The following is a 22,836-nucleotide window of genomic DNA, read 5'->3' on the forward strand; positions in this document are numbered from 1 at the left end:
TCTCTAAGAGTTTTGACAAAACAAAACAGGCCCTTGTTGGAACTAGAATGTTACAAAATGGAAGTACATATAATATTAAAAACAAGAGCATCTCTTATTAACTCTTAGCTGTGACGTGATACTGCCAGTGTAATTTTCAGAGATTGCAAAACATCTGATTTTTTTACCATGCAACTGTAACTTTGATTAAGGACTGCTGAATTAAACTTCAAGACTGTCACATGAAAATACCTTTTTGTGTCCCTAACAAATTGTTTAATAAATTTTAAAAAGGTGATATTTTAACTTTCCCCTGAAGCATGACAGATGCCAGGACAAAAAGGATTGCTACTGATGCAGCACTCAGGTTCACTTTTCTGACTGTCAGCTCTCACAGTAGATACATTTTCTTGTTTTAAAGAGGGCTGTGAAGGCTGCTCCACGCTTCTGTTCTGTTGCCAGAGATATTGTGGTGTCAGGAAATTTCCACTGCACGTGACCCAAAGAAGATATACTGTGTTTTGTAGCTGCTTTTGTAGTTAAACTAGGAAATATTTAATAGTTTGTTCCAGTTATATGAATTATTAAATTTAACTGTTTCTTTGTAGTTGCATCCTTGAATGTGAGCCTATTACCATAGGATCACAGGGTATTTCATAAAATGTATTTATTATATTCAGATTATTTGGGGAATTAGGGATTTTAGGCAATATAAATTGGTAATAGAGTTATATGTTGTATGCCACCACACTGCAAACAGTTACCTTATTTCAGCTACTGTCTGATGGCTCTACTTTTTTATAAATTTATTTGTCTTACGGAATTAATAATTCATTTTACCTATATTTTCCCCTCTGGTAGTCTTCAAATCTTTACAGTCCTTTATGAAATATCTTAATGTTTTGTATCGACCATATCGCAGTATCTCAGCAGTCCTCAGAATGTCTGATGTCTTAATATAATCACTTATCTTGGGACAACTTCAGTATGCATAAACCAGGCTTCTCTACGCGGGTACTAATGTTGTAATTTTTTAGGTACTACATTTTCTCTCCCAATTTTCACTGAAAATTATAGTTGTTATCATTTCAGGAAAATATTCACACACTTCTTCAGAGCAACATAGTTAGGAAAAAGGCATTCCTGTACGTGTTTTCTGAAGGGCCTCTAACACCTTATGCATTGGAACGGAGACTGGCGTTTTGGTGCTGGAATAACCCTGGCTCCTCACGTACTCTGGAGAAGAGCATGGGTGTTTTGTCACGCCCTGAGCCCTCTGCAAATCTCAGGTTACTTCTCATAAGAGGTTTGGCAGAGCCAGCCAGAGGCTCAGAGACCGGGAGCGGGAAGGCCACGTGCATGGCGGCCAGGGCCCTCCCCACATGTGGAGGGACCACTTGGGCCTGGGCCTGGTGCAGCCCATCATCAGCAAATTGGGAAACACGTCCCGGTGGCAGCTAACCCATGAAGTATGATTAGTTTTATTGCAGTCCCCCCGTCCAGGTCTCTCAGAGACCAGACAGCGGTTATGCTAAGCTGGGGCAGAGGGGGGAGAGAAGGGAGCAGGTGATGGCTGGGGAGCACCTGGGACTTTTGGCAACCAGGGTTCACGCTGGCTGAAGCTCTTGGGGGAAACAGGCTCTTCCAGGAAGGGTCCGTGCGTGCGTGCGTGCGTGCCGCCCTAGCGGCGCGGCTGCCGGGGGCGCGGGGTTACGCGGCTGCAGCCGCAGTCACGCCGCGAAGGGCGCCGAGCTCAGCCGCTGCGGGACGCCCGCTCCCCGCCGCCGCCATATCACGGCGACCGCGGCCCGGTCCGGGCGCCAGGGGGCGGGGCCGCAGCGCGTCTCTCTAGCAACCGAGGCCCCACCCTCCTCCGGAAGTCCCGCCCCTCAGCCGCGTCGCGGTTGCTAGGGAGCGGCGCCGGAAGTGGCGGGGCGGCAGTGGCGGCGGCCATGGGGCAGGGGGCAGCCCACGGCGCCCGCGGAGCGTGAGGGGCGGCCCCTCGCCGCCGGCAGGTGAGAGCGGCTCGGCCCGGCCCGGCCCGCCCCCCACCCACCCCCCCCCCTCCCTCCCTCCCCCGCGCTATCGCGACACGACGGCGGGGTCCTTCCCTGTCGGGCGGGCCCGGGGGGGAGGAGGCGAGGCCCTGTCCCTTCCTGCGGCTGTCGCGACATGGCGCTGCGTTTTCCTGCGTCTCTGCTGCTCCCCGCCTCTCCTGTGTGCGTGCCTTTCTCCCTCAGGTTTCTAGCAGGTCTCTAACGAGCTCCTGCTTCCACTTGACTCATCATTTCTGTCGCTGTTAGTTACAGCTCGTTCGCTTTTCGGCCCCTTGTTATCTGATATCTCCAGTTCTCCTGTTTTGGGAATCATGTTGTCAGATCCTCCTGCTCTTCTCTAATGGCGCGGCTTGCATCAGTTGAACTGGATTTTCTGGTAGCAAACTTAATAATGAACTGCAGCGATGTTTTCAACGGTTAGAGGCAAGAAGAACTTGCAAGACCAGGAAACCCCATTCACACACAGACACCAGCACTGCTTAGTTGCACTTATTTTGGAGTGTTAATAGATGATATGTGATCTGCACAAGTAGTTTTAGTAGTGGCAGTAACTCCTAAGAAAAATGCCATTGGGGTGCTTTGGGGTCTCACCACCGCCTTGTGAGTTCGTGAGGCCGTCACCTATGGTTAGGCTGCTGCCAAGTGTCTTTAAGATTGTTTGCTGTTGCTGGGACCAGTGTGCAGTAAACACAGTATTTCAGAGAAGTGTCAGGTCTACTGTGCCTGTAGTACAAATCTGTTGTTTCCTGGGTAGCAAGTCTAGTGCCCTGAGAAGGATTTGACTTACCCTACCATATGCAAAGTCAAGGCTGTGTTATATGGCTTTTCCTTGACTTTTACAAAAGCTAAGGTTCTCAGCTGATCAAAATTTTGAATGCTGGGGTTATCTCATCAGATCATCTCAGAATACCTACTTGCACATTAGAGGATTCCCGTAGAAAATTAAATTGGACTAAATTATATTACTGAAAATAATTAAATTTTCTGTTCAACTTAATGTGTTATTTTCCTATGACTTCTTGTCTGCAGGTATGAGCACAAGATTTTATTTACAGACCAGTTAAATAACTAACTATTAGTTAGATAACTAAACTACCCACATAAACCAAGGACTAATATTCAATCCTCTGTTGTATTGCTAGTCCTCTTGTAGCAGCAGGGATCTATAAGGCCTGAAGCTCCCAAAACAGGAGAAGAATGATGCTCTTGTAATTTTTCTTTTCATTTGTGATGGAAGTTCAATTCAGTTTTTAGCTTTGACTTAGCTTAAATTTAGTGTGACCTTCCTGTGAGTGAGTGTAATGGAATTGTTCTGTTGGGATTGTCTCTGACTTCTGAAATCAAACCATGCAGTCTCTGGGAGGAAGGTAGCACAGTTAGTTATGGAGCAGTCCCACCTGCTACCACAGACCCGTTTTGCTGATCGGTGCACGCAGTCTTTCAGGATTCCTTGTCATAGGATATATTGAAATAATCATGTATTGAAGTAAAAGACTCTATAGAAAGGATACTATAACAGTTTCCTTCTAACTTTGTTTTCAGAAGTTATTTTATTACAGCAATGGTGTGAAGTACCTAAAGTGCAGTTTGTGGCTGACAACCTGCACTTCTAATGCCTACTGCAATTTTGTGACCTCTCTTATCTGACCTGGTAGATGGGGAGGAATGGTATGAGGCAAAGGTGCCTGGGTCATGTGAGGGATGCACACAGGTTTAGGATGCTCCTTCTAGCAGGTGTCCTTTGAGCACCAGGGTCATCACTGCCACCTTTGATCTATATCCACCCTTTCCTTTCTCGTTGCAATATAGCACCAGTACCTCTTCTGGGCACTAGGAGTCGTTTTGTTGGCACAACTGGACAAAAAAGCAGAGATGGCATTAACTGTTGCATCCCAGAGTATAAATGAGTTTCCAGCATTAGGAGTTTTGGCAAAGTAGCCCTGCTTGTGGCAACGTATCCAATCTCTTAGTTTTTGCCAAGCTGCAGCTACATGCTACAAGCTAAAGACAGAGATGTGTACAGCTACATATGTCCAATGCAGCGTTTCTGGAAGTACGAGCCCTGAGGAGGGTATAGCTTGCGTACTGAGGGTGCTGGGATGAGACAAGCTGGAGAAGTAGGGAGCAAGATTAGAGAGGCAGGTGACAGAGAGGCAGGTATAAAGTTGGGGTTAGGTGTTAGTAAATCTAACAGGGAACTTGGAGGTGTGGAGTGTAGTTTTTTAAGGTCTTTTAACATTTTTGTAGTAGTTTAGTTAATGTTAATGTAGTGCTTAATGTGGGTTTTTTTGAAGGGACAATTCTATTCCAGGCTGACTTATCCCTGAACTTTTAAAACCACAACAAGATTGTGTATGGTACTAGTGAGTCCCTTATTATGTATCATAGATATTTCGATATAAATAAATTAAATAAAGGGACTAATCTGTTTTTGATTTGGTAGCATCTAAAAGGCCTAGCGAAAGATCATGACCTTGCAGAACTAAGTGTTGTTTAAATACAGAAAAAAGACCCTGAGCCCACATATGCTCTTCCCTGTCTATTAAAGGTTGATTTCCATTTGACCTGCCAATGTGAATAAAAATAAGTGTGCCTAAAACTCTTCAAGATCAAAGTCTACTAGAAAAAAATCTGTGCCTTGTGGAGTTTTGCAGTTTAAATTGACTAGGCAGGAAAAAGTGTGAGCACTATATAATGGACTGTGCCTCTCAGAAAGAGAGGATCCATAGGGGTGTTGGCTTGCTAATAGATGTATGTCTCTATATCTAGTCCGGAAACTGAAGACCTCTTGAATTCCAGTCCAATATCTTAGTTGCAGAAATTATATTAATTACATTAATTACTTACTTGTATTAATTACATTACCACATTAGTAAAGATAATTTGAAGTTTTACCTGGCTTTTCGATTAAAAATTTTATGTAGAGGGAGCAGTAGATGGTGTTATACGCATGTGTAACTCCAGTCTCTCCCACTTCCTTGCATGACAGGGTTTTTGTTCTTGAGAGAAGCATATGCCAAAGAATGTGCTTTTGGCTCAAAGAGAAGAGCAGGAATTGATCTGAGTAGCTTTTAAACTAACTCATAGACTCTCTCCTGAATCAGCACTTTTCTGTAGTGAAAACTTGCTGGGCAGCAAGTTTAAAACTAATTTATGGAGTGTACTGCTGAAAGACTAAACAGCAATATTGAAACTGCTTACCATAGCTGTCTGCCCTTGACTTTATCCGTCATATCATTTGCTCATTAATGCATGATTGTTAGCTTGCTTAATAGTTGTGTAGTAAAGTCATCAGACCTAGATCCTAGGAGGTCGGGCTCTAGCGCCTGTTTAGAGGCTGGGTAAACGTGCTAAAAATTGTATGTGGTACAGTGCTCTGTCCACATCCGCTGGGTTGCAGGTTTCCAGCTCTAGGCTGCCTATGCTGGAATGGCAGCGTGTTTGAACTTATTTCAGTGCCCCCACCTTCACTGGAATTACGTTAATCTGTGATACAGGGCAGTGGTTTTCAACGCTGGATGTGCAGAATGTAGTTGGATGAGGAGACACAGCGTGAAGGGGATCCCACCGAGCTGCCCTGGTGAAGGAGAACGCAAGTGGGTAAGTGCTGAGTGAGTGCCTGCTGCTGTCAGAGACACTTCAACCTGCCCTTTAGAGAGGTGGCAACTGTGGGTGCCTCTCCCTGGCTTGGCTTGTCCTCACGCCATCATCAGTGCATTTGTTGTCCATTTCCACCCTGTTAGCATAAGCTGAACAGAGAGAGTTTCAGGCTGGATATAAGGAAGAACCTTTTCCCCATGAGGACAGGCAATCAGTGAGGCAGCATGCCCAGAAAAGCTGTGCTATCTCCATCCTTGGAGGTTTTCAAAGTGCAGCTGGATAAAGCCCTGAGCAGCCAGGTCTGACCTCACGGGTAACCCTGCTTTGGGCAGAAGGCTGCACTAGAGTCCTCCTGAGGCCCCTTCCAACTCAAGTGAGCCTATGATCCCAACAGAAGTAAAAGGCTGACAAGCAAGAGATCTAATGTAGAAAGTGACATCCAGGAGTCAAGAATTGAAATGCAGTTTGTAAGGACTGTTTTAACAACCTTAGGTTTGGGAAATCCTGCTATTGAGGGTTTAATAACATAAGTGTATCCTCCCTGCAGCTAGAGCAAGCAGCAAAATCATGATCACATGAAATACAGAAAAGACAACAAAAAGATGGCAACATTGTTTTGATTCTTTTCTGTGTAATTTAGCAAATTGTGATTTTTGATAGGATGTGTAAAAGATTTCTTTTGGAAATGTACTTTTTGTGTCTACAGTCACTGAGTGGAGTTATCTGTAAGAACTCTCCAACTTCAAAACAGACCCCAAAACCATGTATACATATAAGTCTTGGTTTGAAGCAATAAAATGTCTGTGCTCTACACTTTGTTCTGGAAACATTACCACCCAGTAAGTGTATGATACTGATTTCTGTCATTGGTGTGCATTAAGGAGAGGCTTGAGCTGTGTGCCCCCTCACAGAAGGTGGATTAGCTGGAAAGATCCTTTTAACTGTGAAAGTTGAAGTGTGAAAGATCCTTGTAACTAGTGTTGCTTCTGTTTGTAGTTGTCCAGCTGATAAACATAGGTTTCAGTCTGAAACTAAGACATTGTTTTCCTCAATTTTAAATTGATTTATTTCTTCCATCTTGCTTAAACTAAAACACTCTCTAGATGCCTCTTTTCTTCCCCTGCAATTTTCCTGGTTTGTGTTCTCCCCTTTTGTTTTCTACTTCACATCTTAAAACTTTCTTTACTAACAAGTTGATTCTGTTTTAGGAAAATGGCAGGAAAAGTGAAGTGGGTAACTGACATAGAAAAATCTGTTTTGATAAACAACTTTGAAAAAAGAGGCTGGATTCAGGTGGCAGAAAATGAAGACTGGAATTTTTATTGGTAAGTACACTAATTTGTGAAGTATTTTGATATCCTATGCTATTACCATTAGTAATATAACAAAATGCATATTTAAAAATAAAAGATACACAAATTAGCATTAATTTAGTGCAGTGCTCCTAAGAGTGTAACACTGTTTCATTGCTTCTGTAATTTCTTATAGCATTCGTGGTCCTCAGTTCAGATTTGTATGGGTAGATTCCTGTATCTGTTCAGGCCTGCTGAAGTCATTAGGATTCCTCAGGGTACAAGGTCCTATCTGCATGGATCAATTCCCATGCTGTTAACCTCAGATATCTTTGCAGTTTGCCAAAGGGTTTTGTCAGAGAGCGGGAAATCACTACCCTATCAAAATACCAATCACTTCTGGGAGTAGGAATTGTAAAAACCCCAGGGGAAAGGCTGTATTCTCTGTGGGTTTGGTTTGTTCGTTTGGTTGGGTTTTTTTAATGTGATACCTGATTTCAGTCGAACTTATTGTACATAGTAAATAGAGTTCTTCTGCTACTATTGGAGGGGGTTTATGGCCTGAGGAAACTTTGCATGTATCTTTCCAAAGCTTTCCAACAATATAACATAAGCAAAAGGATCCAAGAACACAAGGTTGCTATATACAATATTCTTTTATCAAACTGACACAGACTTGCCCTGTTACCAGAGTGCAGTCTCTTGTAACAAAGACCTCAAGAATTGTACTTTTCTCCTCCTTCATGATAAAGGGTTATATGGAGACTAATTATTCAGCATTTCAGTACTGAGAGTGAATGATGGAATTTAATCAAGCTAATGGTAAATATAGGAAAAGAAATAACCTGCCTTTTTATTTGGTTAAATGTTGTCCTAAAATGCAGTAATCTATTAAAAATAAGGCAAACCAATATTTATTTAAGTAAATCAAGCAATTTTTATTGTCCTTTCCAAATACAAGAGAATATAAATTTTGCAGTATAAACTGCTATTCTTTGTTAACAACTGATTTAAATTGGTAGGAATCTAGTAATCTGCTCATGCTTTTGCAATGTGGTTGGGGGCAGGTGTGGGGGAACAGGTCACTCATGGAAACTCTTGTGTGACTGTTATTTCGTTATTTTTTTTCCTAAAATGATAATGTAGCAGATTGGAAATGTAAGAATATTTCCTGGATGTCATCAATGTAAAAGCTCTAATACAGAAAATTCTACGTATCTATGGCTCTGCTCTTATACAAGAGAGAACTGATTTGATGACTTCTCACTGTAGTGCTCTGATCTGGCATTTACTGCTGTTCTTAGTAAGAACTCTGAATCACAATACTCAATGCGTATGCTTGATGTCTTTTAGAATCCAAATAGCAGATAGTGAGTAGGAGGTTTTTTTTATGCTTTTTTTTTTTTTTTTAATAAAAGCTGAATTTCCAGGGAGTGAAGTAATAGATGTAGAAAGATGCTGCTGTAGTGTTTGGGTGCATATTAGTCCTTTTTAGGCCCTGCTGGGGGTTGACCTAAGTATCAACAAGCCAGCATCTAGTAAAAGCCAAGGTGTCAGCTGCCTTTTCTCACCATCTGCCCCAATTTCAGTAGTAGCAGAGGGATTAGTAAAACCTGTGGTATGATTTGATTTGGTTTTGGTAATAGAGGTTCGGGGTATGCTGGATAGTCACTGCAGCAAAGTATTATACCATACAGAGAAATCATAAACAGAGAGGAAAAAATTGAAGTGTAAATTACAAATAATAGAAATTTCAACCTTGTCCTCCTGAGTTGTGTTTCTTGGGACAACTTGTTTGACATCTGTCATTTCTTTCAGGATGAGTGTACAAACCATCAGAAATGTTTTCAGTGTGGAAACCGGTTACCGCCTTTCTGATGACCAAATTGTCAATCATTTCCCAAACCACTATGAACTGACCAGGAAGGATTTGATGGTAAAGAATATCAAGCGATACAGAAAGGAACTTGAGAAAGAAGGGAGTCCTCTTGCAGAAAAGGATGAAAATGGGAAATACATTTATTTGGGTATGTAGTTCTCATTATCAGCATTAATTGTGTTTCCTGTGTGGTCAATAACCTGTTGGCCTTGTAACTTCAGACAGTACTAGAACAGCACATTAATGTACAAATTATTCTAATTTACATGTTGCTGCTTCAGTGCAATGCAGTCAGTAGAAAAACTACTGCTCGCAAAAGTGTGGGCAATGGAAGTTGTCTGTTTTTATTGGGTTGCTTTTGGAGACCTATCTAAAACCGATGTGTGTCTGATTCATCACAGGGAGGTAATTTAGTCGGAGCCCAGCTCTTTTTTCAGTGGAAATGGAATTGAATTAGCTCTTCTGTGCATAAAGCTCTGAACCTTTAATGTGTTAGAACACTTAAGTGACCGTCTTCTGTCGGAGTGGGGGGAACGGGCCCGGAGTAACGATGAGTCTCAATATGAGTATGGTCGTTCTCCCTTTATTAGAGCTTACACAAAGTGTATATATCGACAAGCAATACGCATGCGCTAGCAATAGTTACATGATTGGTTACAGTTTCTGTCCGTACGTATAAAGCGGATACATGATTGGTGCAAGGTTGCTGTCCGCGCTCCATCGACCTTTATGGAACCTAGTTCCGTCCAGACTTGTTTACCAGTTTTGTGAATACCTTCTTTTGTAGTGCTCAAGGCCGCTGCAAGGCTTGCTCGGCCGCTGCAAGGCTCGCTCGCCTTGGCCTACATTCCTTCCCTTACCCTGAGAATAGGATTGCTCATCCCAATCAGATCATGCCCTCTCTCGCTTAACCATTCCTCCACAGTCTTCAAATGCTCTGGCACTAACTGTCAATTAAATAGAATAAAGTGTACTCAATACTAAAATTGTTTGCTTCATTCTGCAAATATAAGAACCTTCTTTCCCCCCTTTTCCTCCTCTTTCTTCCTCTCAAATTTGCCACTGGAGAAAAAAAGAAACACAAGGAAAGGGAAAATGATACAAATAGTAATAGTGAATATTTCATATGGAATGTTACATTTTCAAACCTCTTCACAAACCTTGCTTTAGGAGATAATGGCTAATATTTTACAAATTGAGAGAACTGGAGGGGGTGGAACTTGCTTAAGACCTTTTTTGAAATTAGACACAAAGCAGCAAAAAAGATTGAACGCTCTGTTTCCCTGTCATACCACCACAGCAGTGCAGCCTGCTTCCTCTACTATGTGATTAGTAGTAGTCAGTAGTATTCACGGAGGAGCACAAATCCAGTTTATAGGTATGGAAGTTCTGTTTAGACTTGGTTTTGTAAGTAGTAAAGTCCTTAAAGCAAACTACACTTACCAATGCAACATTAACTGCAGTGATCATGAAATGATTATTTTAAATGGAAGGATATACCAAAATAGGTTTGTAACTAGGCTTTTTTTAAATTTTATTTTAAAGGGGGAAAATCGTGGAATTAAGGTACTTAGCAGAAAGATCAGTGATGGAACTGAAAGGCTCTGGAACAAAGATCCAGAACAGAAGGGTTGGAGTTTCTTTAATTCAAAGGTGAAAAAACGTGCACCTGGAAATTTTATACTGGAGCAAAAACTAAAATAAAAGTTTTGCAGAAAGGGTATGGACAGAACTGAATGAGCAAACTCTTCAGAAGAGTAATTTAGGGAAAGTTGGGGAACAAGTGATGACTGCTAGAAAATAAAAAAAAAAAAAATCATAGGTGGGGGGGAGAAAGTTGTCTTGGAGGTCTGAAAGTGCTGGAATTAAATAAAAATGGGAACATGCTAAACTGACTTACATCTTGGGAAAGCAAAATTAAAAGGTTGTTTAGCCATGTGAAAATGAAGCAGTGCTGTAAGGATGGGACTGAGAATAATCTGACCACAAAAAGCGAGGAATATTTTTTCCTCAATTTCAGTAATTACAGTAATACTGAGTATAGCAGGAAAGGAAGAATGACTAATGGGAGGTAAACATGGAATTAAAAATTACCACATCCAAAGGGGAAGCAACATCAACGTTCAGATTTTTGTGTGCACAAGTGATGAGATGCTTTGAAGAATCCTGAAAGCTGATACACAAAATTGAGAAAGTTTGATTATGAAAATCAAGTTGCAATGGTAAGATACTCTCTAATTGCACAGCATTTAAACAGGGAAAAAAAAAAAAGATTCAGGTGCATTACGGTCTGTTAATCATGTGGCATGCAATAATTGCCAATTATTTGTTTAAGTAAAAATTACAAACTTGAAGTTAAATAACATAAAAGGCAATATGAGTTTTACTGAAGTTAGATCATGCCAGACTAGAAAAGTGGAAAGCTGGCAAAATTTTTTTGGTCTATATGTTTGAATATCCTTTTCAGATATAGTGTCCTTAATCTTGCACCTTTTTTTTTTCTTTAACTTAGATTTTGTGCCTGTTACTTTTATGCTTCCTGCTGATTACAATCTCTTTGTTGAAGAATTCAGAAAAAATCCCTCCAGCACTTGGATTATGAAACCTTGTGGGAAAGCTCAAGGAAAAGGAATATTTCTCATCAATAAACTCTCTCAAATTAAAAAGTGGTCTCGAGACAGCAAAACATCTTCGTAAGTGCTGCAGAAAAAACAAACCCCATATTGTACTTCCTGTAATCAGATTCAGTATATCAACATGCTGATTGTTTGATGCATGGGAGAAGTATTCCATTTATCACTATGTCATTAGTAGTTAGTTTTACATTTAATCTCTGATATTGGACTTTCTCCTTCAAATATGTCTTAATGCAACTCTGGTGGAGGAGGTACAAACAGCTGTTCAATTAACTATGCTCTGTAAAAATGCTTTTAATGTTGTGGGGAAAAAAATGTACAAAAGCAAATTGTTCTGCTTCATGGTATTAAATAACAGGAAGTAAGAGAAGAATCTTCCCCTGGGCAATTTGAATCATGATTTTATTTAATATGCATTAATTCACTCTTTAAATTAGTATAATGAAAGGATGCACTTATACGAAGAAAATATGTTGTCAGTTTGGAGCAGAAAGTAATATACCCTCATGTTGATGATCTGCTTCCAAGTGGGTGAAACAGGCTAGCTATTTATGTTTTCTCTTACTAATAAAAGTTTTGCTCACACAACTGATACTAATTCTTTTCTGTCATGAAGTGGCTGGCTGAATTTCAGTTGAGTCATTTTGTTCTATTTACCTTGGAATCTGAAGATTGTCACAATCTGAAAGTTATTTTAGCTTTTCAGTGGTTTACAATTGCACACCAAGCATAAATACAAATATTCTAGGAATATAAGATCTTGACTAAAAAGGTAGGATAATAGTATATGTACTTTGTGCTCATCTGAACCACCAAATGCCCTAAGTACTCTCAGAGGCAAAGACTAGCTTGTAGAACTGCATTCTGAATGGCTCTGTTAGCTACTGCTTTAACTTCAAAACTGCATTTCAATGGGCAATTAATCTTGGTCATTTGTTTTATCTTTTTAGCTTTTTTTGCTACATAAGCCTGATGCCAAGTGCGTATTATTAACCAGTATAACTTTATACATTGTATTGGCAATATGATTTAATATTTCTGTCAATCCAAAACTTAGACCGCTTCTACAGAAGAAAAAGCTAGCAGAACATTAATTGTCACATCCTGAAACATAATGTATGTTTTTCAGATTTGTATCTCAGTCTTCCAAAGAAGCCTATGTGATTTCTCTCTATATCAACAATCCATTATTGATTGGTGGAAAGAAATTTGACCTTCGTCTATACGTTTTAGTATCTACGTATCGTCCACTGAGATGTTATATGTAAGACTGCGTATTTGTATTTGTATTTTGTTATGAAAGGATGTTTAACATAGTCAAAATAATTTTGCCTGTGTTGCACAAAGAAGTTTAACATGCACTTGGTATCCTAACATGCTCTTTTCCTTATATCTTGTTGGCATTTAACATTTTAATTACTTTTTGCATTTAAGGTATAAACTTGGATTTTGCCGGTTTTGCACAGTAAAATATACACCAAGTACTAGTGAACTGGATAACATGTTTGTTCATCTTACAAATGTTGCCATTCAGAAACATGGGGTAAGTGTACTGAGTTCTTAGTGTCTCTTTTATTGCAAGACTGACTTTTTTTTAATTGTCCAAAACTTTGGGAATAAAAAGACTTACTTGTTATACTTTTTATTGTCCTGCAAACAAAATACTTCAACTTGGCTTTGCAAATAAATTTAAAAAAAATCATAAGATTGCAAATCACAAGTATGCAAGATAATAAATGAGATTCAGCACTACGATAGAATGTAGTTTCTTCAGTATCAGCTTGCAGTAATTGAAAGCAGTATTTTTTTCCAAGTCTGCTATCATTAAAATGCTAATATGACACTTAGCAATTGGTTCTGTGAGCAGTGGAATTAATGAAGGCTGGTTCCTGTGGTTTTGTATTTTATAATGGTGCTGAAATATCTCCTGCCTGATCTCCCCTTCCCTCTCTCTCTCCCAAGTAGCTAATTCAAATTTCCTATTTCCAGCACTTAGGCATCACAGTGCCTTTCAGCTCCTTCCTGTGTCCCCCCCCCCCCCTTCTTTCTCTGCGTAAGAGAGGCAATGTGCTGTTGTGAGTGTGGAGGTAAATGGTTGCTGACTGGCCAGCTGGTGGCTTCCCCCTGCATGGGCAAAGACAGTGTTCTGCCTGCCTTTCTCTTAGAGGTTTTATTTTTGCTTCCTGTAATTGGCCAGTGATGTTCCTAAATCATGTAGAAACTTAATAGCTTTGACAGCTCATGTCTAAATAGGCTGACATTCACCAGTAAGAAGAAAGGCTGATGGGTTAGGGGTGCCATGAACCAACATGGGCGTACAGTACCATTGCCCAAACCTTGTTTCTTCAGGGAATCCACTTAAAAATACATTATCATTAACAGATGCCCATTACTTATAAACAATGCCTCAGTTACAGTAATTAATACTCTATTAAGTTGCACTATCTAATTGTGTATTTTTTATACTTGGTGCTCTTAAAGGGAAAGAAATATATATATATATATATATATATATATGAAATTGCAAGCTTGTTAAATGTGCCTTGTCTGTTTTTATTCTAAGATGTGCAGCGTAGCAGAACTGCTTTTACCTGGGCATTCCTGTAACAACAGTGCAAATCTTAAATGTCACTATGGTAATTATAAACCAGAATAAATGTCAAAATATGACATTTTTCAGTACTGCAAATGTCATCTTAGCTAGGCACCAATTTGTGAAGTGTTTCAGGCACATTATGATTTCACAGGACACACTGGGAATTAGTTGTGGAGAAAGCAGGTCCCATGCTACTTAGAGCATAAATAATGGTGTCTTTGACAGTAGCAGGAACAGGCTAGGCATGTAATGTGCTGCATATCCTGTTATCGTGCACCCATTCTTCATGATCTAAAGAATGGCCTTCAAGATTTCTCCCAAATAAAAGTAGAGATGAAAGAAATTAATGCAGTAGTAAGGTCACCTGGAAAGAAGGAAGGACTACAGAAGTGGATGTAAAAGAAGTACATTTAAAATGTGGGGTCATTACTGAAGTATTTGGAAAAATGTATGTACCCATGGTAATATTTGTGCTGCAAAATTTGGTTTTGAATTATCATCTTCTGTATGTGTGTCTATAATACAAATAAAATTATGATAATTCTTCTATTTAATCATCTTCAGTTAGTGATCTTCCATGGAGACATTTCACTTTGTTTTGATATTTTTCATTAAATAGCTGTTATTATGCAAAGCTCTATCCAGTTGCAATCTATTTTGGTTTGAATAGTTGTTTTCAAAGGCAAAGACGGTTGAAACTTTGATCTCTGTCCCCTGGCTGGAATCTGTGGTCTTAAGACATTTTTTTCCATGGAGTAAGTCCTGAGAACCATGTCTCAGATTTGTCCAGTCTTTCAAATTTACTAAGGGGGAAACTGTAGAAAAGGCCTATAAATAGACAGAGACTTCTCTGAACTTATTTTAGAGGAGGAAAGATTTCATTCCTCAGAGAACTTTTTTCTACTTTAGGCATTCTGCTTTTTATAATTTAGCAGGCATATAGTTGGTAATTCTTAGAAATGTTCCCAGGAGCATTTTTATGCAGGGACAAAGCATATGTCCCAAGAGCTATCTAGGGGCTGAATGGGGATGTCTTATCATCGGTAAGACTACTCTCTGATTTTTGTCTTTCCATTTGAAGACAATATATTGCAGGGCCTTGACAGCCTCTGAAAAGCAAAATATAAGGTAACCTCCTTTTTTCTCCCATTCTATTTCAGTAGAACTTAATGATTTTTCTAGATTAAAATACTGTATTACATGAAAAAATAACCTTCAAAAATAATTCAGGTGTCACCTTACTGTTCTCATGAATGTGACTGTTGTCAGTAGTGCTCTTAAGAAGATGCCGTGTTTGTCTTTTACTTTTGAGAAACAAACAAGTTGCATTTTAAATGAATAAACACAGACAAGCACTTTTCAAATAATGCTGCATTTTTAAAAGGTTAACTTCAGTGAAACTCAGCTATTGTTAAATTAACTACTTTTTCCTCATCCCCAGTGGACAAAAAAGCCAAATTCTTTCCTTTTACATTTTCAAATTTAGATTTCCCAATCATATTTTACTATGAAGTTGTCAGAGTACAATTTTTTTTTTAAGGCAAGATTTATTACTTGATTTGTGATAAGCACTATAAACATATATAGCTGTAATAAAAATGGTTGTTTATAGAGGGCAGTTCAAAGTAAAGCTGAAGCCTTTGTGAAGTTGTAAAATAGAGTAAAAACAGTTTGCTTAGTTTGTTTTTAAAGCAATACTTGTATGAAAGTTTAAGTGGCCTGCTTATATGAATGAAGGCAAAACTGCTGAGCAAATTCGAAATCTGAAAGACTGAATTAATTCCTTAACTCTTCAGGATGATTACAATCATATCCATGGAGGCAAGTGGACAGTGAGTAACTTGCGTCTGTATCTGGAAAGCACCCGTGGAAAGGAAGTCACAAACAAATTATTTGATGAAATTCACTGGATAATTGTGCAGTCACTGAAGGCTGTTGCAGTGAGTACTGTTTCTGGAATGCTGCCAGTGGTAGCATTATGGCTGCAGACTTTTCATAACCGTGAGAGTGAGCTTGCCTTTATTTAAAATAACCCCCCCAAAATAAAGTCTATTTCCTGCTGTTTGAGTGCTGGTGTTGATGGTTTCTGCAGTTCTGTGGTCTCTTGATCTCCCTGAGCTAGGTGAACTTGAATCTTGAGTGGGTGAGCAAGCTATCTGAACATATTAAAGAAGTGAATAAATCTCGAGGGCTTTGTGAACTATTTAATATGACTTGATACTGCCTTTGTGAATAGTGTTAAGTTCTGCCAAGGCTCATGATGTCATTTCAGCAATAACAAATGTGTCAAAGAAAAAAATAGCTCTGGAGGGCAATTTATCAAACAAAATGTAAGGGCATTAGTTCAACAGAATTACATAACTCTACTTTCAGCTCTTTTATATGCAACTTATTTAGCTATCAGAAACTTTTACTTTAAAGAAAGAAACAAACAAAAAAGTAGCAATCAATCTTCTCTGCTTGAGTAACTTTCCAGTGTTTGGGTAATATCGCATGCTTCCATTAGAGAGCAGGTACCACTCCATGGATTAGCTGGGGTAAGCAAAGAGCTCTCTGCCTCCAAAAGGGGTTATCCTGTTCCCAAGTACATGGGCCTGTCATCTCCTGGCACCATCATGAGTTGAGTCAGCTCACTCATCCAACTGAAAACTACTATCTTATTTTTTCTGCTGGTTTAGTTTTTTGCCAGTTTAATGAGTTGAATTACCTCACTGAAGGTTCAGGAGGACCAAGAGAGAGGATGGGTCATGAAGCTAGGATCTGTGGGAGGTGGGGGAGCATGGCTCAGCTCAGCCTCTGCTGTGCAATTGAACTGAAACCAGATGTGAGAGGAAAAGGGAGTTAATCCAAATGTTAGCAGAACCCGAAAAGAGAAGAGAAAAAGTGTTGAGAATATAGAGGAGGAAATGTTTTGATCAGCTTCAGTACTTCTCTGTCTTCCTGAGAATGGCAAATGTAATGAGAGATCCTCATTTTTGTTTCCCTCCTGCACTCCCTGAAGAAGTGAAAAGCTTTTATTGTTAGTCTAGGGGAAGCCATCTCACTAACCTGTTACAAAAGTTTGTTTAAAAGATTTGATGAGATGTGCATAGAAGAAAAGTCTTGGTGTGCAAACTTTCAATCCTTAACAGATGCTGCTGGAAAACCACTGATTCTCTAGAGAATGAGCATCTAAGCATAACTTGGTCCTTGGTCTGTTTTGGCTTTCAGGATCATAGTTGACTTGAGCTGATTAGAATTTAAAAGTGTATCTGGTGATTGTTTGACCTCAAACTTCTGCATAGTTACAGCATTATAATAAAAGAAATGTCTTTGAATAAGTCTCCTTTATTCTGAAGTTTAAAGAACTCATGATTTACGTGAAGCTGTGTTTTGTAAACTTCAAAACTTCCTGATTTTATCTTATTACATGAAGGCTTTAAATATTTTTATTACTTCTGCAAAATATAAAAACACTTACTTTAAAGCTGGAAATATGATGGAAAATTAATGTAAGTTAGTGCTTGGCATTAATGCAATCATTAATATTATAATATTCACTCATAGCTTGAAAAACAACAACAACAACAAAAGGACAATCCTGAACATGCTAGTAAACTTATGCTAGAGTTATAACACTGACAACTGTTGTAGAAGATTCATAATCTAATCACATGTGATTTCTAGCAAAAATAAGTGCGTAATCAGATTACTTACAGAATTGCTGATTTTAATATTTGTTGTCTTGTTTTAGCCTGTAATGAATAATGATAAACACTGCTTTGAGTGTTATGGATACGACATTATCATTGATGACAAGCTTAAACCATGGCTAATTGAGGTAAAGTTGCAGAAAATACAGAAATAACTTCCTCCTCATCTTCTTTCATAGAATAAAGTTAAGTAGGTTTCAGTGCAGTCCTTTCTCCTTTGAAACAATGTCTTTTATTGCTCAGGTAAATGGATTAAGAAAGATGTTAAAAAGTAAAATAGGCCATGTAATGACCAAGTGAGCACGTGCTTTTGTTTTCTATTTCTTTGGTGTTTTGTGGGTTTTTGTTTTGTCTCTTAAATCTAGTGTGTCCATATAATTGGGCTTCAGAGGCTGCCTGAATGTTAGCAGCCTGATTAGATACTGTCTCAGCAGCTGGAAAACTGGCGTTGGCCCAATGGAGCATAACGTCAAACTTGGTAAAACTTAGGGGCTGTCACGGCCTTAGTGTTGCTGGTTGAGAGGAAGGAGAGAAGAGACACGCAGGACAATGGTGAGTTTTGGAAGGCTTCGTGTCCACATAAATTTCTTAGTGTATTCATTTTGGATTTGTATGTTCAACATAATTTTTATCCAGCCCTCTTCTTCCTCTGTCTTATTCCCAAAGATCAAAGGTAAACGGACTTAAAAAAACCAAATTTTTCTAATACGACTTCTTAGTAATAAATATGGAACACAAGGGGTATGTTGAATGAACACCGGTTTGAGGCTTAATTACAACAAGATACAATTTAAGCACTTTGAAGAGAGAGAGAGTGCGTGTTTTTCTCTGGCTCACAATTTAATAGTAGAGAATTCAGATTAAGGACATAAAAGCTGTTTACCTCCTGCAGATTTTTGTTTGTAACAATTGTGGGAGCCACCCAGGCAAAATGTAAGCACTTAAATTTATGATTTTAGTACCCATGTAAGTTTAGAAAATAAAACAAAAATCCTTGTTTTGTCAGATTAGCCCTGTTGAATCTCATCTCAACAGAAATCCAGGCTGACGCTGCAGTTACGTAGCAGTGTGTTGTTTTGTTTTGAAGTAAAAAGAAAAATGCCCAATGGGGGATTCCTTCCAATGTCTGTGGCAGTGAAAGATGTGCTTTGAGATGCTGATTCTTAATTTCCCAAGTAGTAGATATTGTTATTACACGTGCTGTCTGGAGAACTATATACCACTCAAAAAATTGATGCTGATGTTTTTTTCTTTTACAGGTCAATGCTTCCCCTTCTCTTACTTCCAGTACTGCTAATGATCGCATCCTGAAGTACAATCTTATTAATGACACGCTTAACATTGCTGTGCCTAACGGGGAAATTCCAGACTGTAAATGGAATAAATCTCCACCAAAAGAGGTTCTCGGCAATTATGAAGTCTTGTAAGTTTTATCAGTCTTCTTCATTTTTTCAGGGGGCTGCAATAGCAACTTTGGAGGTATCAGTTTGCATCAGAGCAGGACTGCCTCGCCTCACTCCCGGGGGAATGTTGCTTATCTGATAAACGCTTGCTCTTACTGAGCTTCTTGCAGCTAGACTTGAGGTACAAAAGTGAGGAGAGTGTTTGTCTTTTACGTGTGTAGGACTTGCATTAGATGGAGTGTAATATGTAGATGGTAGTTAAATAGATAAACATTTGTATCAAATAGCTATAATTTCTCAATTCGTAGAAATGATGCCACTTGACTCTTGTAATTCAAGGATGTGATAAAGAGATGTCAGATACTTTTAAACTATCCTAATATGTTTTACAAAGGAAGAAATCAAGAAGATAGATCTTTTTAATATAGTGCCTGAAAGCTTTATCTAGAATTGGTCTTATGCAGAGGAATACTGTTTTTTAAATACCATGTTGATTACACAGTTTCTAATATTTCCTGAAAAAATACTCAGACAGGTTCTCAAGCGCTAGTGACACAATTGTTCAGTACACTGGAAATGCAGTGGTGTACCTAGCTGATCCTCTAATTCATATCAATCTTAATACTTTTTACATACGTGTTTAACTGTCTTTACTAATATAAGTGTTGGCAGAATTATGATTTAAATTTTAATGAGTGTTACGTACATGGTAGCTGTGAATACCTATACAATAGTGTAATGAGGTATATATTATGACTGGTCTACAAAGTATTGTAGAATTATCTTTCGACAATTACACTAATGCATCTAGAGTCAGTTTCTGCTTGGGATTTAAATAGCAGCTGAGGGGAGTATATGTTAAGGTTGTCTTCGGCCAAAATGGGCTTATATATTTGAAGAACTACTTGTCACTGTGGTTGTGTTACAAAATACACGTTATCAAGTACGTTCAACTTAAACATGCTATTGTTTATTCAGCCCATTCTTTCCCTGCTCGCTCAGTGATGCAATAGTGGAGTTTTTTAACGCTGCAGCTAGCAATCGCTGTTTGCTGACAGTTTAGTAAAGTCTGGAGCTGTTGCTTCAGTCTGATGTTCCTGCTTAACCACAGGTCTTTGAAGAGCAGTAGTGAGGAGAATTACAGAAGTACGTGTGAAATTTCACAAGCTTAGTTTCACAACTCAGGAGTTTAATCAAAGCTACCAGATGCTTTTGGGGTTTTTTTGTTTGTTTTGTTTTAATAAAAGGTTACTGAAGGTATTTTTGCTGTTCTTTATTGTTAGGTCACAGGGTAGTATATTTCTTGGAATAATAGTTGTATCTCAAACTATCCATATGTAAACCTATGAGTAGAACAGCTTGTATTAAATTTCAGTGATAGATACTAATATGGAAGACCCACTCTTTTCTGTGTAGTGAATAGCAGGATAAGGCACTGAACAAACTATCTTATTTTAGATATGATGAAGAGATGGCACAAAGTGATGGGCCTGATCGTGACATGCGAAGTCGTTCTGGGCAATCCACTGGAATAAAAGGAAATCGTGCAAGAGATTCAGGAAAGCCTGTGCTGACCACCTGGAAGTGATAACAAAATAAAATCAGTGTAAAAGAATAACTCTTGTTGAAAGAGTTGATTCAGAGCTGCACTGTTGGTAGGAAGACACAATGAACCAAAATGTAATTCTTGAACAGACTGCTTTATTTTGCTATGGTACATGTGAGAATTATTAAAAGGGGACAATACAGCCTTTGAAAAGACATGAAACAAAGCCTCTAAAACCAGGGATTGTACTGGAGATGCACTGAATTGCTAGTTAATGACATACATGTGTATATATTACTATATATAATATATAACTAATTTCATGCTGCATGTGGTTATATTAGTTCTCTGAAAGCAATGAATTTTATTAAACTTTTAGAAGCATAACTGTTCACACTCTGGAGAAACTAACTTCCCTCAGTAATAATTAAGAGCTTTCCTTAAAGTTGACAATTCAAAATATACATTCTAAAAGAAACCTCTGGCTGTTCTGGATATAATTTATTTTCTTGGAGAGCCTATCTCTAAGCCTTTTAATAAAGGTGGATTCTGTAAAAGGGTGGCAGTGATGAGCATTATAATAGTATATTGTCACAATGATTTCAGTTTCTTGCTGGTAAGAAATGAGTAACTAACAAAAATAGCAGTACATGGAGTTGAGGCTATGGTCAGTTAATGCAGCTAATGATTTATAACCAGTATTAAGATCCTCGAAAGCAAATCTTTATATGCTGAGGGTCTTTTTTTCCTTTAAATGTTTTGAGCTGCTAAATTTTTAGAGGCAGAGAGTTTCATGACTTGAGGGAACGTTTTCACATGCTATATTGATGCATTATTTTACTAGCTATTCATTTTTATTCTGAGATAATATGCATCTTCACAGAAAACCAGACAAAACAACTACATACTGTAATACATCTCCTTGCTTGTAGCTGATTATAAATCCTTACTTGCACCACAATCTCTTCATGTATTTATGCATGTATATAAGTAAGTACAATATGTCTGTATATTTTTGTAAATTTTGTATGTACTATAACAAAAATATTGTTGCATCCAGTAAGCTACCTCTGGTAGCTCTGATGTCAAAGGTTGTGATGTTTATCTACAAAATGTATAGAGCAAAAATTAAAAATAGGTATTTTGGTCTTCTAACCTAACAGCGTAGTGTATAAATAAACTCGTTGGGTCTGTGATTGGCTGTTGCTTTCACTTGCAGATCCACCAGTTGTTAGGCAGTTATTTATAAATGCCGTAATGTGCAGCTCATACCTTCCTCCCCACTCCCCCCTTTTTTTTTGGGTGGGGGAGAGTTATTGAGAGAAAGATGAGGGAGGTTTAAAAACACATAAATATCCATGTAACCGTAATAAACTCTAATTTGGATGCCACTGATGCAGTGGTACTCAATCTCTGCCTGCCATAGCGGGCAGAGTACTTTGCCTTCCTCTGTGGCAGGCCATTTAAGCACATGCAAAGTAAACATAACTTCTTCCAAAAGCTTTGAATTGAAGTGTGTAGAGCAGACCACCTGCACGACAGAAAACTCCAGTCCCTTTCTCGCTTTTGAAGGCCCTCTGAGAAAGGCAGGCAGCTTCTTGCAAACTGCTTTCATGGGGGCAGTGCTTATGACACTCACTGTGGACCCAATCTGCTGAGAGCAGATTGGGCAGGGGAGGGGGGTCCACATATGGTCTGGAGCTGCCCAGGATCCTCAGACATGACCTGGGATTCATCCTTGCAATAAATAATGAAATACCTAGAATGAATGAGTCCCTCCAAGTGCAATTCTCTTTTTATCTTGTATATTCTGTTTAAATAAAGACCAAAATCCAACTGATTCTCTGGTCTTCTCACTGGCCTCTGTGATGGCATGATCAAGTTGGCTCTTGAAGTACGGTTAAGAAAAGAAAATTTACCACAAAGCTCATTTTACCATGTAAAGCTCATCTAAATTCTAGGTCTCATAGCTATTGGGTTTGGGTTTTTTGTTCTTCTTTTTTTAATTCCTTACCACGAGCCTTGCTTGTATTTTGAACCATGGCAGATAAACCGGTATTAAGTAGATGTATTGTCTAATATTAGATGTTGTGTTAATGATGTGATGTTTAGCAGGCGGATGTTTCCAGCTTTATCTCTGACTGCCCCTTACTAGT

General features: G+C 38.8%; 1 protein-coding gene across 5 annotated transcripts; it reads left to right on the forward strand.

The window, feature by feature from the left end:
* The first annotated feature begins 1,916 nt into the window (after nucleotides 1–1,916).
* Nucleotides 1,917–22,520, forward strand: TTLL1 (TTL family tubulin polyglutamylase complex subunit L1). Of its 5 annotated transcripts, none has more exons than XR_010885708.1 (12): nucleotides 1,917–1,994; nucleotides 5,534–5,636; nucleotides 6,343–6,475; nucleotides 6,845–6,961; nucleotides 8,747–8,955; nucleotides 11,320–11,500; nucleotides 12,573–12,707; nucleotides 12,878–12,986; nucleotides 15,836–15,979; nucleotides 17,773–17,859; nucleotides 18,097–18,283; nucleotides 19,187–19,206. XR_010885708.1 is itself a non-coding variant. In XM_067305581.1 (12 exons), exons 3-12 carry the CDS (start codon nucleotides 6,399–6,401, stop codon nucleotides 20,720–20,722), a joined length of 1,353 nt encoding a protein of 450 aa, XP_067161682.1. In that variant the 5' UTR covers nucleotides 1,917–1,994; nucleotides 5,534–5,636; nucleotides 6,343–6,398; the 3' UTR covers nucleotides 20,723–22,520. The 5 variants fall into 5 exon arrangements, 2 of the variants coding, with proteins under 2 accessions (XP_067161682.1, XP_067161687.1); XR_010885706.1 differs by lacking the exon at nucleotides 19,187–19,206 and adding an exon at nucleotides 18,991–19,065; XR_010885715.1 differs by lacking the exon at nucleotides 19,187–19,206 and adding an exon at nucleotides 18,991–19,065 and having other exon boundaries at nucleotides 18,166–18,283.
* Nucleotides 22,521–22,836: the final 316 nt, after the last annotated feature.

This window comes from Apteryx mantelli, chromosome 1 (assembly GCF_036417845.1).
Source record: "Apteryx mantelli isolate bAptMan1 chromosome 1, bAptMan1.hap1, whole genome shotgun sequence".
Taxonomy (NCBI): Eukaryota; Metazoa; Chordata; class Aves; order Apterygiformes; family Apterygidae; genus Apteryx; species Apteryx mantelli.

Excerpts from the sequence above, each read along its gene's own strand:
- TTLL1 (XM_067305581.1), top strand. The coding sequence starts at position 6,399 with ATGTATACATATAAGTCTTGGTTTGAAGCAATAAAATGTCTGTGCTCT. Across the intron at positions 6,962-8,746 it reads GAAGACTGGAATTTTTATTG|GATGAGTGTACAAACCATCA; the intron begins GTAAGTACACTA and ends CATTTCTTTCAG. Across the intron at positions 19,155-20,592 it reads CTCGGCAATTATGAAGTCTT|ATATGATGAAGAGATGGCAC; the intron begins GTAAGTTTTATC and ends ATCTTATTTTAG.